A 14,832-nucleotide genomic window follows, 5' to 3' on the forward strand; every position below is an offset into this window, starting at 1 on the left:
CTAAGAGGTGGCAGCGTATTTTCTCCAAAGTGCATGACAAATTGCTGCACCTTGGTCCCCTTCCTCTAAGGAGGAGGGACAAACCTCTGTGAGCTTCTTTCCATTTTGGAGGCAGCAGAATACCACATCAGGTGTCATGACCTGGCACATCTATCAGGTGACTTGAAAACTTGGTAGCTTTGAGTGGTGCTAAGCAAGAGAAGTATATTCTCTAGTGGGTCGAAGCCAAATTCACGTCGCAGAGTACTAGCAACTATACATGATCGTGGCCCCAAGCCAAGTTCAAAGAGCTCTGCCACTCAACCCTTGAGCTTTAGGAGAGCCTGTGGTGCTCAAAGTGGCAGTTAAAATACCCTAAAAAGGGATCACAATGCAAAACCAAAGCTTTTTAGTTGAGCTACTCTCCTTCAGCAAATTACTATCCTCTTTTATATATATATATATATTTATATATATATATATTTTTTTTTTATTTAGAGATAGGGTCTCACTATGTCACCCAGGCTTGAGTGCAGTGGTGCTATAACAGCTCACTGCAGCCTCAACCTCCCAGGCTCAAGTGGTCCTCCCACCTTAGACTCCTGAGTAGCTGGGACCACAGGTGTGTGCCACTGTGCCCGGCTAATTTTTTCTATTTTTTTTTTTTTGTAGAGATGGGGTTCTGCTATGTTGCCCAGGCTAGTCTCAAACTCTTGGGCTCAAGAGATCCTCTTGCCTTGGCCTCCGAAAGTGCTGGAATTATAGGCATGAGCCACCATGCCCAGCCTGCTATCCTCTTAAGGAGAAAGAGCTCCTGGCCTTGTCACTAGGCCCTAGTGGGGAATAAACACCAGGCTGCAGGATGCCACAGGGCCACGTACTCATCATAACTAGGTGCTGTATGACACCCTCCTACTAAGGTTGCGTGTGCCCTGTAGCACTCTATCACTGAATAGAAGTGGTATAAACCAAACTTGCCCAATGTGGGCCCCAAAGTGTCCCATGAATAGGTCACTCACATCAGCTTGGACCTAAAAGGTATTGAAGGACTTAAACTTACCCTATAGACAGATTGTTTAGTATGGGCTCTTTTTTTTTTTTTTTTTTGAGACGGAGTCTTGCTCTGTCGCCCAGGCTGGAGTGCAGTGGCGCGATCTCAGCTCACTGCAAGCTCTGCCTCCCGGGTTCACACCATTCTCCTGCCTCAGCCTCCCGGGTAGCTGGGACTGTAGGCGCCCGCCACCATGCCCGGCTAATTTTTTTGTATTTTTTTAGTAGAGACGGGGTTTCACCGTGTTAGCCAGGATGGTCTCTATCTCCTGACCTCGTGATCCGCCCACCTCGGACTCCCAAAGTGCTGGGATTACAGGCGTGAGCCACCGCGCCCGGCCTGCTAGCATGGACTTCTTTTGCCTCTTTTTCTGTGTTTTTTTTTTTTTGAGATGGAGTCTCACTCTGTCACCCGGGCTGGAGTGCAGTGGCGCCATCTTGGCTCACTGCAACCTCCGCCTCCCGGGTTCAAGTGATTCTCCTGCCTCACCCTACCGAGTAGCTGGGATTACAGGCGCCCACCACCACGCCCGGCTAATTTTTGTAGTTTTAGTACAGATGGGGTTTCACCATGTTGGCCAGGCTGGTCTCGAACTCCTGACCTCAGGTGATCCCCCCGCCTCAGTCTCCCAAAGTGCTGGGATTACAGGCAGGAGCCACCTGTCCCTTTTTCAAAAGGTTTGGTTGGACAAAGTCTTAGATGAAGCAGAATTTGAAGACTGGTTTCAAGGAGGTACAGGGAAACACTAAGTGGGTGTATATTTTAAAATTAGCCCAGAACCTGAAAATATAGCTGGGTGCCATGGCTCACGCCTGTAATCCCAGCACTTTGGGAGGCTGAGGTGGGTGAATCACCTGAGGTCAGGAGTTCGAGACCAGCCTGACCAACATGGAGAAACCCCGTCTCTACTAAAAATACAAAATTAGCCAGGCGTGGTGGTGGGCATCTGTAATTCCAGCTACTCGGGAGGCTGAGGCAGGGAGGCAGAGGTTGCAGTGAGCTGAGATCACGCCATTGCCCTCCAGCCTGGGCAACAAGAGCGAAACTGTGTCTCAAAAAAAATAAAAAATAAAATAAAATTAGCCCAGAACCTGAAAATATACATAAATATGTTTCTGCTTATCTTATCAGAAGCCCCCTCCCACTGCAAAGAGGCTCTTCATAATCAGATGGACAATATGACCCTCTATCTGTAGATGGCATTCAACTGCCTTCCTTGACCATCCTGGTGCTTACTCAATTGGGTGATAAACAAAGCAAATAGGGTAGCAAGGACAGAAAATGCACATGGGCTGAACAATAGGGGCTTCCTGTCACCAAGACGACTAACCCACCCATTCCCCTACACAACCAACCCTCAGCACCCAATGATGGCAACACATTTCAGAGCTCCAGTCAGCTGCTGAATGGAAGAACTACATCCCCCTGTCCTGGGGAGGGGAACAGACATTTGATGTAATTAGAATAAGCATAAGTGCTAAATTTGAATTTTTAATTTCTTCCTTTTGTGCTTATGCCAGGTATCATGAGATAGCCACACAATAGTTATTACCTCCATCTTCTTCATGGGAAGAGCCCCACTTTTGTTTGCGACTGTTCCCCTACTCCGCATGGTGCAGATATGAGCCCAGTGGCCTAATCCAGTCTTGGTGATCCTGTGCTGGTGCTATGGTTTGAAGGTTTGTGTCTCTTCCAAAATTCAGGTTGAAATTTAATTTCCAATGCAACAGTATTTAGAGGTAGGCCTTTGGGAGTTTGATTAGGCCTTGAGAACTCCACCTTCATTGATGGAACTAGTGCTTTATAAAAGGGCTGGAGGGAACTAGGCAGGCTCTTTTTGCCTTTTGCCCTTTTGTCTTTCACCATATGAGGACAGCATTCACCCTTTCTGCCATGTGAGGACACAGGGACAAGGCACCATCTTGGAAGCAGAAAGAGGAGCCCTCACAGTGCACTGAATCTGCTGGTGCCTTGATCTTGGACTTCACAGCCTCCAGAACTGTGAGAAAGTAAATTTCTGTTCTTTATACATTACCCAGTCTCAGTTATTTTGTTATGGCAACAAAAATAGACTAAGATCGCTAGTAAGCCAGCTGTTTTGAGATGGGCTGACTGTGTCACCCATGCTGGAGTACAGTGGCACAATCAAGGCTCACTGCAGCCTCCATCTCCTGGGCTTGGATGATCTTCCTGCTGCAGCCTCCCAAGTATCTGAGTCTACAGGCATGCGCCACCATAACTGGTTAATTTTTTTTTTTTTTCTGTTTTTTTTTTGAGATGGAGTCTTGTTCTGTCACCCAGGCTGGAGTGCAGTGGTATGATCTTGGCTCACTGCAACCTCTGCCTTGCGGGGTCAAGTGATTCTCCTTCCTCAGCCTCCTGAGTAGCTGGGACTACAGGAGTGTGCCACCACGCCCTGCTAATTTTTGTATGTTTAATAGAGATGGGTTTTCACCATGTCGGTCAGGCTGGTCTCAAGCTCCTGACCTCAGGTGATCCACCTGCCTCAGCCTCTCAAAGTGCTGGGATTACGGGCATAAGCCACTGTGCCCAGCCCATACCTGGCTAATTTTTTGTAGAGATGGGGTCTCACCATATTGCCCAGACTGGTCTCAAACTCCTGGACCCATGCAATCTGCCCCCCCTCAGCCTCCCAAAATGCTGGGATTATGTGGGTAAGCCACCATGCCTCGCCAGGCCTGGCTTCTAAGAACTTCTTTCATGCTATGAGCTGCCCCAATATCATTCCAGCTATTACATGTTTGATTCTGTTAATCAGAGTCAGTTTGTATTGTTTGAAATCCAAGAACTGCATTAGATACGCAGGAGGAAAGTGAGGCCCAGAACGAAAATACTTGTTTAAGGTCAGTTAGCACTTGTTGGCAGACATGAAATTAGAAACCAGGAGTCCTCCCTCTGTTGTAGCACAGGACTGTTTGCTCTACCAAATCCTTGAAGATGTGTCTTGCAAGGTGAAACTCCAGGCAGAGTAAGAGGCTGGATGAGGAGCTGATCTGGGCCTGGAGCTTCCCGGGCCTCTCCCTTCTTCCACATTCCTCGGCCTGCAGGCTGCAGAGCTCCTCATTAAAGGGCATTCAGGGGGTACACAAGAAGCACTTACCTTCCCAGCGTGATGGCCAAGGGACCTGCAAGCAGTGCGCCAAAGAGGCCTCCCAGGGGATACAGAGACACGATGAGGGACCACATAAGTAGGACTAGGTGGTCGGGCAGTGGCTCTCCAGTACGCGCCTGCCACGTCTCATTGGTGAATTCCTGAATGTGCTGTGGACAGAAATGCCAGTCAGCCTTCTGGGGATGGTGGCGTGGGGGTGCTAGTCGAGACAAGCCTTCTCCCCAACAGGGCTCCATGCCTCTGCAGAACAGGCAATGAGAACAGGCACCGTGTCTCCTGAGCTGCCCCTGGAGCAGGAACCAACTCGCCTGAACACCTCCCCCTGTGCGGGGCACCATGCTGGTTCTTTCATGGGCAATATCCCTCGGAGCCTAGCACTGGACTTGCTCCATTTGCCCCTCTCTGTGAAAACACTATTTCTCTCTACTCACACAACACTTCTGACAGCAAATGTGTGGATTTTTTCCACATCAAGCAATTCTCTAACTCTCCGGACACAAGCTGGGTGTACTACAATGTAATTCCATTCTGACACTATCCACCTGCAGTTAGCATCAAATCCCACAAGTCAAAGGGCTCCATTCCACAAGACTGTCCCCTCTTCAGATGCCAAGTGCAACTCCTGCACTTCTGACCAACTGGCCATCAACTGGGGATTCCTAGGATCCTTTCTGTGGTTTGATAATTTGCAACAATGGCTCACGAAACTCAGGAAGGCCCTTTACTTACATTTACTGGTTTGTTATGAAGGATACAACTCATGAACAGCCAGATGGGAAGGATGCATTGGGCATGATCCTGGGGGAGTAGGTTGCTGGAGGCTTCCATGTCCCCTTCAGGAGCACCACCTTCCCAGCACCCCAATGTGTTCACGAACCTGGAAGCTCATCAAATCTTGTCATTCAAGAGTTTTTATAGACCTTAATCTTCAGCTCCTCTCCCTTTCCTAGAGCTCTGTGAGTGGGGCTGAACATTCTGACCCTCTAATCTCTTGGTCTTTTTGGTGACCAGCTCCATCCTGAGGCAATCTAGTGGCTCTACCCTGTCATCTCATTAGCATAAGCGCAGGTATGATGAAATGGGGCTCATTGCAAATAACAAAACATGCTCCTATCACTCAAGAAATTCCGTGGCCAGGCACGGTGGCTCACACCTGTAATCACAGCACTTTGGGAGGCCGAGATGGGCGGGTCACCTGAGGTCAGGAGTTCAAGACCAGCCTGGCCAACATGGTTAAACCCCATCTCTACTAAAAATACAAAAAAAAAAAAAAATTAGCCAGGTGTGATGACAGGCACCTGTAATCCCAGCTACTTGGGAGGCTGAGGCAGAAGAATTGCTTGAACCCAGGAGGCGGAGGTTGCAGTGAGCCAAGATTGCGCCATTGCACTCCAGTGACAAGAGCAAAACTACGTCTAAAAAAAAAAAAAAAAAAAAAAATCCAAGAGTTTTAGGAGCTCTGTGCCTGGAACCAAGGACAAAGATCTATTATATTTCTTATTATACCATACCCAAGGAATCCACTGCAGTCCCCTCCCACCCTGCTTTTGCCCCAGGGAGTCATCTGTGCAGCCCACATCAGTGGGCTCCCTTACTGACCAACTTGGCCGATGGTGAGCACCAGCAGGATATCGGGAGGCAGGAGAGAGAAGTAGGAGTGTCTGTTCCCCGGCTCCCTCCCTGGGAGGTCACCTCAGCCTGGCTGTGATCCTCTCAAGGGGGCCTATGTCTCTTTCCTTCCAGTTTCAGTAATCTCTCCATCCACTGGTCATAGCTCACAGCAACCTCCAGTTCCTGGGCTCAAGTGACCCTCCTGCCTCGGCCTCCTGAGTAGCTGAAACTAACAGGCACATACCAGCATGCCAAGCTAATTTTTAAAATTTTTTGTAGAGACAGGGTCTTACTATGTTACCCAGGCTGTTCTCTAATTCCTGGCCTCAAGCAATCCTCCTGCTTCAGCCTCCCAAAGCACTGGGATTACAGACATGAGCAACCATGCCCAGCCTTGGTCACTGTCAAGACTGGGGATTAGGTTCAGGGAGAGGTGAAATGACTTGCTCACAGTGTTAGCCATAGGTCAGAGTTGTACCAGGTAGTTTGGACTCCCCAGACTCCAAACCTCAGGTGAGTGAAGGGAAGCCACATGGTTAGGAAAGACATGGGGAAGACATGGACACCCTTCTCTTGGTTAGAGATGAAATGTCATTTGCAGGTCTCCTGACAGAACAGAACACAAGGGAGGGCAGTGGGTTCAGGTGCTGGGCCAGCTCTCCCCTGCCCACCTCAGGGCAATGACTGTCAGCCTAGTGTCCACCAGCTGCCTCTCGGAGGAGGAACTGTCCACAGGAGCTGGGACCAGGGCCAGCCTCCCCTGACATTGGGTGGAACTCCTCAAGAGTGACCATTGACAAAGATTTTCCTCAGAGTTTTCTAAGCTCTTTTTTTCTTTTCTTTCTTTTTTTTTTTTTTAAAGATAGGGTCTCCCTCTGTTGTCCAGGCTGGAGGGCAGTGGCATGATCATAGCTCACCGCAGCCTCGAACTCCTGGGCTCGAGCTATCCTCCCATCTCAGCCTCACAAGTACCTACAACTACAGGCCCATGCCACTGCGCCCTGTTGAATTTTTTTTTACTTTTTTGTAGATACTGGGTATTGCTATGTTGCTTAGGCTGGTCTCGAACTCCGGGGCTCAAGCAATCCTCCCACCTCAGCCTCTCAAAGTGTTCGGATTAGTAGCGTGAGCCACTGCACCCAGTCTTCTGAGCTCTTTTTCAACTAGGTCTCAGCTTTTGGACTTCTGTGTTCATCTCTGCTTTGTTCAATTTTAGCAAGTATCCTGCTAAGTTGGTTTAGCTAGAATCCTCATCCTCCACATCTGATCACTCTCAAAATCTAATCATCCTCCTTATCCTCTGCCATCCTCCACGATGTCTAATGACTCTGGCCTGCCCTCAACAAGAATCCTGTTAGGACAGTTTAACCAGAATCCCCCACAAACGCCTGATGGTCCTCTTAGTCATTGTGTACCCACTGACCCCACTCTGCTCCTTGGCTATCAGTTCTCGCTTGCCCATGCTGTATTTGAAGTTGAGTCCAATCTTTCTGCCTCAGGGCAGGACCCCATTGCCACAGTCCCTACTACTAGCGCTATGGCCACCTCTTGAATAACGTCTTCATTACTGTGCTTTGACAAGTGTCATTGAATAGTTTTTTGTTTTTGTTTTTGTTTGAGATGGAGTTTTGCTCTTGTTGTCCAGGCTGGAGTGCAATGGTGCGATCTTGGCTCACTGCAACCTCCGCTTCCTGGGTTCAAGCAATTCTCCTGCCTCAGCCTCCCAAGTAGCTGGGATTATAGGCACGCGCCACCATGCCTGGCTAATTTTGTATTTTTAGTAGAGACGGGGTTTCTCCATGTTGGTCACGCTGGTCCTGAACTCCTGACCTCAGGGGATCCACCTGCCTCGGACTCCCAAAGTGCTGAGATTACAGGCGTGAGCCACTGCACTCAGCCTTTTTTTTTTTTTTTGAGAGGGAGCCTCCTTCTGTCTGTCGCCCAGGCTGGACAACAGTGGCGAGATCTCAGCTCACTGCAACCTCCGCTTCCTGGGTTCAACCGATTTTCCTACCTCAGCCTCTGGAGGAGCTGGGATCACAGGCAGGCGCCACATGACAATCTAATATTTCTATTTTTAGTGGAGACAGGGTTCAATCATGTTGGCCAGGCTGGTCTCGAACTCCTGACCTCAAATGATCCACCTGCCTCAGCCTCTCAAAGTGCTGGGATTACAGGCATGAGCCACCACGCCCAGCCTGAATAACTTTTTCTTTAACAGTTAGAACTTAACACCATTCAGCAGGGTAGGGGAAGCCTCTGAGCCTAGGAAAGTCTCTGTTGTAGGGGCTGGTGATGGCCGTGGGAGGTAAGGTCTGAGAATGCCCTGCCCAGCCCGGGATGGACCCGTCTCTAGTCTGAGTGTGCACTGAAGTGGGTGCTCAAATGCTTGATGAATTAAGGAATAAATAAACCAATGCATCACACCTGTAATCCCAGCACTTTGGGAGTCCAAGGCAGGCGGATTACCTGAGGTCAGGAGTTTGAGACCAGCCTGGCTAACATGGTGAAACTCCATTTCTACTACAAATACAAAAAATTAGCCAGGCATGGTGGTGGGTGCCTGTAATCCCAGCTACTCGGGAGGCTGAGGCAGGAGAATCGCTTGAACTCGGGAGGTGGAGGTTGCAGTGAGCCAAGATCGCGCCATTGCACTCCAGCTTGAGCAACAAGAGCAAAACTCTGTCTCAAAAAATAAATAAATAAAAAATAAACCAATGCAGCCAGCTCAGATCTCCCTTTCTAAACTCTCACCCTTTCTTTAAGAGGCTGGGCTGCTATCATTCTTTCTATCCCCACCTCTATCTTCTGCTAGCAAATATTACTTTGGAGAAGTTCTCTCGATGGTCAATTACAGCTCTTGGTTCCCCATAAAGGTGATCACCTGGCCCAGATCTGGCCAATCTGAGCATCCCAGCCTCCTGACCACATTACTGGTCTGGGAGTGGACATGTAATCCAAACCAGCCCCTCAGGCTCTTCCCTGCCTCTCTACATGAGCTAACCTGAAATACTTTTGTTGGTGGGGGGAGTTCTCAGCTGGCAAGAAGTGAATCTGGTCACAGCAGCTCCCCAACTCGGTATGAAAACAAGGCCAAGCTGGGCACGGTGGCTCATGCCTGTAATCCTAGAACTTCAAGAGGCCGAGGTGGGCGGACCACTTCAGCTCAGGAGTTTGAGATCAGCCTGGGCAACGTGATGAGACCCCATCTCTACTAAAAAATACAAATAAAATAAAATAGCTGGGCTTTGTCGTACATGCCTGTGGTCCCAATTACTTGGGAGGCTGAGGTGGGAGGATTGCTTGAGCGCCTGAGCTTGGGATGGGACGGAGGTTGCAGTGAGCCGAAATTGTGCCACTGCACTCCAGCCTGGGTGACAGAGCAAGACTGTCTCAAAAAAAAAACAAACAGAGAGAGAGGAAAAACAGAGGCAGGACAGCCACAGTTCTGTCCTGGGGCCTGGTTCCTGTTGCTCTCCCCCAGTGCTGTGTGAAGCCCCACATCCCATCATTCCCAGTTATGTAACTAGGTACTTGCCCTTCTTACTTAAGCAAGTTAAAGGTGGGCTTCTATCACTGGGGCTGAAATACCTATCCTTTCCACAGACACTCACAGAACATCGGCTCAGGCCAGGCTATCATCAAGTGCCAGAGATTCAAAGATGACTCAGATGCTGAGAGCAAACCAGCGGGAGAGAGGAGATGGACACAGAACAGCCCTCACACAGCCTGAGTGAGGACAGCCTGCACCAAGGGCTGGAGAGGGAAGAAGATTTCAAAAAGGTGGTGGTATCTGGGGTGGGCTTCTACAGGTGGAAGAGAGGGTCCCTCCATGGAAGGAGGCTTAGAGGAAGGACTGTGTCATAGGTATTTGAGGAACTAAACTTAACTTGCTTTGGTATCAGGGCTGGGGGAACAAAGGTGTGAGACAGTGAAACCACAGGGTTCATTTCGTCAGGTCTGCCTGCCCTGCTTGCTTTTGGTCAGTTGGCTTTTTAAAATTTCTTCTTCCTTTTTCCATGAAGCTGAGGCCGTGGTAGCTCAAGGCCTCGCCGCTGAACACAGAAACTTAACCTCCACTGGCTACTTTATAAATAACATTGATGAGACCGGGCACGGTGGCTCATGCCTGTAATCCCAGTACTTTGGGAGGCTGAGGCAGGCAGATCACCTGAGGTTGGGAGTTCGAGACCAGCCTGACCAACATGGAGAAACCCCATCTCTACTAAAAATACAAAATTAGCTGGGTGTGGTGGCGCATGCCTGTAATCCCAGCTACTCGGGAGGCTGAGGCAGGAGAATCACTTGAACCTGGGAGGCGGAGGTTGCGGTGAGCCAAGATGGCGCCATTCCACTCCAGCCTGGGCAACAAGAGCAAAACTCCGTCTCAAAAAAAAAAAAAAAAATTCTGAGCAGGGGAGTGACTTGAAGAGATCAAGACTGGGAGAGGCTGAAGGCAAGGAGGCCAGTGAGGAGGCTGGGCCAGAACTGGGAATGTGGTGGAAACATGGGGAGAAGTGGCTGGATTCCAGAGGTAGTTAGGAAGGACTTGGTGTCCAAGAGACGAAGAGAAGAGTCAAGGCTGACCCCCCATCACTAGGTGGAAGATGGAGTCATCCGCTGAGATTAGGGACTCAGGAGGACATGCAGGTTTGGGGAAGATGTATGCTCAGTTTGAACCTGCAGGAACCTGTGGGCCAACCCAATGGAGACAAATTTGTGGCAGAAAGCGCCACCTAGTGGATGCCTGGCTGAAGCCCCTCAGTGGGCAGCTGTTAGCCAGTACCCACTCAGACAGGGACAGTCGACACAGAGGATACATACCGAGGTCGGGGCATTGATGATAGAGAGGTTATAGCCAAACTGAAAAGTCCCACCAATGCCGGCAGCGCAGATGGTCAGGAGCAGGATCCTGCCCTGAATCTGAGGAGAGAGGAGAGAACAGAGTGACCAACAACAGCCTCCACCCCCTCCCTGGACCAGAGCTGCCAATCACAGCATTGCAATTTATTCGAATTAGGCAGTGATGTCTCCACTTTGCAGATAAGGAAAGTGAGGCACAGAGAGAGTTACCTGGGTCACATGGCTGGCAGGTAGCAGAGGAACCCAAGCCTCCTGCTGTGAGTCCAGGACCCCACTTTGCCCTTACCCCACCCATAGCCCCAACATTTCCCTGAGCTGGAGAGCGGTTCCCATCCCTCCTTGTTGGGCTGCCCCTGAGCATGTCTGCTGTGTTGGAGAAGACAGTCCCCTGAGCTGGGGCCCCAGTAGAGTAAAGCTCTGCCTCCAGCAGGACAGGAGCCCCTGACTTGCCCCAGGAAAACTTTCTCCAACAGAGTGGCGAGGCTCCAGGAATCTGGGCTGAGCCTCCTTCTCTTACCTCCCACCAGCATGTTCTGCAATGAGGCTAAGAGAAGAGGCCACATGGACCTGCAGGTGCAAGGACTTGGGGACATATGAGTAGCAGAGAGGCAGCATAAATGGCCCAGGTGCCTGGTCCCTATCCCAGCTCTCCCCTTCCTTCCTCATCCTAAGTCACTTCCTTACCTGGACCTGCAGATAATGAAGCCTACTTCTAGGCTGGGTACACATGAGTCATGCACACTTGGTACGGTACACAAAAGGACAGTGAAACACCCTTAGAGATGGAGGAAGAATTCCCCAAGGCATCCCTGATGCCTCATCCTTTGTAGTTGGGATTTTCTTTTTTTTTTTCTTTTTCTTTTTTTTTTTTTTTTTTTGAGACAGAGTCTTGGCCGGGTGCAGTGGCTCACGCCTATAATCCCAGCACTTTGGGAGGCTGAGAAGGGTGGATCACAAGGTCAGAAGTTTAAGACCAGCCTGGCCAAGATGGTGAAACCCCATCTCTACTAAAAATACAAAAATTGGCCGGGAGTGGTGGCTCATGCCTGTAATCCCAGCACTTTGGGAGGCCGAGGTGGGTGGATCACGAGGTCAGGAGATCGAGACCATCCTGGCTAACACGGTGAAATCCCGTCTCTACTAAAAATACAAAAAATTAGCCGGGCCTGGTGGCGGGCGCCTGTAGTCCCAGCTACTCGGGAGGCTGAGGCAGGAGAATGGCGTGAACCCGGGAGGCTGAGCTTGCAGTGAGCCGAGATCGCGCCACTGCACTCCAGCCTGGGTGACAGAGCGAGACTCCGTCTCAAAAAAAAAAAAAAAATTAGCCGGGTGTGTTGGCAGGCGTCTGTAATCCCAGCTACTCGGGAGGCTGAGGCAGAGAACTGCTTGAACCCGGGAGGTGGAGGTTAAGCGAGACTCCGTCTCAAAAAAAAAAAAAAGAGAGAGAGACGGAGTTTTGCTCTGCCGCCCAGGCTGGAGTGCAATGGTGCAATCTTGGCTCACTGCAATCTCCACCTCCCAGTTCAAGCGATTCTCCCGCCTCAGCCTCCCGAGTAGCTGGGATTGCAGGCACGCATCACCACATCCAGCTAATTTTTGTATTTTTAGTAGAGACTCCTGACCTCAAGTGATCTGCCCACCTCGGCCTCCAAAGTGCTGAGATTACAGACGTGAGCCACCACACCCAACCTGTAATTGAGGTCTTCTTAGGGATTCACAAAAGTATTTATCTTTCTCCATTTGTGATTTTTTGTTTTGTTTTTTGAGACAGGGTCTCATTTTGTCACCCAGGCTGGAGTGCAGTGTCACAATCTTGACTCACTGCAGCCTCAACCTCCTGGACTCAAGTGATCCTCCCACCTCAGCCCCCCAAGTAGCTGGGACTACAGGCACACACCATCATGCTGGGCTAATTTTTTTGTAGAGACGGGATTTCACCATATTGCCCAGGCTGGTTTCAAACTCCTGAGCTCAAGCGATCCACTCGCCTTGGCCTCCCAAAGTGCTGGGATTACAGGCGTAAGCCACCATACCCAGCCCACTCTTTGGTGATTTTTAATTACAAAAGGACACGTTTGTTAAGATTTTTGAAAATTCAGTATATATTGAAAGTTCTCCACTCCTCCAAAGGCACAACAATGAACTCCTTCCCTCAGGTGTTTTCCTAGGTATTTGCAAAGTAGTTGACTTCACAAAAATTGAATCGTTGATATCTTCCCCCCAAAAATACTGCCTTTCTTGTTCTGGCAAATTGTTCTGTAGAATTATATGTATTATTTTTGAAAACTTCGATACAATTTTCATGACAGAAGGATGTTTGGCTAAGGTTTTCTGAAGTTTCCAGAACCTACGGACTATTTATTCATTCATTAGTCAAATACTGAGTGTTGGCCGGATGTGGTGGCCCACACCTGCAATCCCAGCACTTTGGGAGGACGAGGTGGGCAGATCACTTGAGGTCAGGAGTTCGAGACCAGCCTGGCCAACATGGTAAAACACTGTCTCTACTAAAAACACAAAAATTAGCTGGGCGTGGTGGTGGGCGCCTGTAATCCCAGCTACTCAGAAGGCTGAGGCAGGAGAATTGCTTGAATCCGGGAGGGAGGCGGAGGTTGCAGTCAGCCCAGATCGCACCACTGCACTCCTGCCTGGGCAACAGAGTGAGACTCCATCTCAAAAAAAAAACAAAACTGAATGTTTATCTCAGCCAGGAAGTGTGCTGGGGGGCAAGATACAGCTGGGAAAGAGACAGCTGTGCTTTCACCATTCAGTGATATACTGCACTGGAGGGTAGGGCAGCAGAGGAAGTAGCTCTGGAGGGCAGAATCCTGCTGAAGGCCTTGCCATAGGTCTGGAGACAGGTTGGTGACAGGGGCCCTGGCTGCCCATAGTTCCAATAAGGCCTAAGTAACTTTCTCTTAGGCTGGAAGCCTTAGGAAGAAGCCAGGTGAGAAACCTGGCATCTGGTCCCATTGAGGCCAAATTACAGCTCCACGGGGGCTGCATGGAAGTGAGAGCTCCCTTAAGACAGCAGATGTGAAGGAAGCAACGAACGCAGTGCTTGATGGCAGCTGAGCTCATGTAGCAGGAGATACTGACAGGTCTCTAAGACTACAGGAAATTGTTGAATTCAATGAGATCATGCATGGAGATTGCCTATACCGTGCCTAGTCATGGTAAGCATTCAGACATTAGCTATGATAGGGACCATTAATTCAGCAAACAAAGATGTATTGCCTCCCTATTATGGCCAATAATCCTACTGTTATAGGTGTTGGGATACAGCAGTGAACAACAGACAAAATCCACGAGCTGTCAGAGCTTTCCTTCCAGCAAGGAAAGACAAGCAATCGCAAAATGAACAAGCAAAATATATAGTACATCAGCTGGTGCTACAGAGACTTAAAGCAGTGAAGGGGAGTAGGAAGTGTTTGGACCAGGTGGTTCTATTTTATTTTATTTTATTTTTATTTTTTAGAGACAAGGTCTCGCTACGTCGCCCACGCTGGAGTGCAGTGGTGAGATCCTATTAGATCCCTGCAGCTTCGAACTCCTGGGCTCCAGCGATCCTCCCACCTTAGTTGGTGCTATTTTAAATAGGGCTGTCAAGGAATACAGGTGCAAATCAAGACAAAGGAAGTGAGGGAATGTGCCATGCAAATACCTAAAGAAATCAGTCCAGATTGCGGAGGAACCCATAGAAGTGGTGGGCAGTGCGGCCGCTCTCCTCTGGCTGCGCCCTTTCCCTCTGTGAGGCAGGACGCCAGGTCAGAGCTGAGGGAGCATGAGCAGGAAAGAGGCAGGGGTGACAAACAGTCTCGGGAGGGGGCGAGCGGTCAGGACTGCAGTGCTGCTCGGAGGGCTTATTTCCTCTGAGGTCAGGGCTGATCAGCAGAGGATTTAGCATCTCTGGGGGCTGGGATGCCAGGGTCCAGCAACCTTGCTCTGGCTCACAGGCCGACCCTGGGCGTAAACACCTGCCTATGCACATCTGAGCCTAGCATCTAACGCCACTGTACATACAAGCACGATATTTTTGAACATTTGACGAGTTAGTTAAGCCTCCAAGGTGGCTGCACTTGCGCAGTTCACTCAGTCCGCAATCCCTCATCTGAAACGCCTGGTCTGGGCAGGTATGAGAATTCAGACCATTCTAGATCGCAGGAGGGCATGGAGCATTCGAAAGTGGGGCCTG

The 14,832-nt window shown here is 49.8% G+C and overlaps 1 protein-coding gene across 9 annotated transcripts in view; it reads right to left on the reverse strand.

Annotated features, from left to right (window-relative positions):
• The window catches only part of SLC2A11 (solute carrier family 2 member 11), a 38,876-nt gene that overhangs the window by 12,710 nt on the left and 11,334 nt on the right, over positions 1-14,832 (reverse strand). For all 9 annotated transcript variants that reach the window (XM_063623441.1, XM_063623436.1, XM_063623437.1 and 6 more), the window contains exons 3-4: positions 10,599-10,697; positions 4,152-4,312 (exon numbers count right to left, since the gene is read on the reverse strand). In XM_063623441.1, coding sequence (XP_063479511.1) covers positions 4,152-4,312; positions 10,599-10,697 — 260 coding nt within the window. The remainder of the gene's footprint in view (positions 1-4,151; positions 4,313-10,598; positions 10,698-14,832) is intronic.

Source organism: Symphalangus syndactylus, chromosome 18 (assembly GCF_028878055.3).
Source record: "Symphalangus syndactylus isolate Jambi chromosome 18, NHGRI_mSymSyn1-v2.1_pri, whole genome shotgun sequence".
NCBI classification, from domain to species: Eukaryota; Metazoa; Chordata; class Mammalia; order Primates; family Hylobatidae; genus Symphalangus; species Symphalangus syndactylus.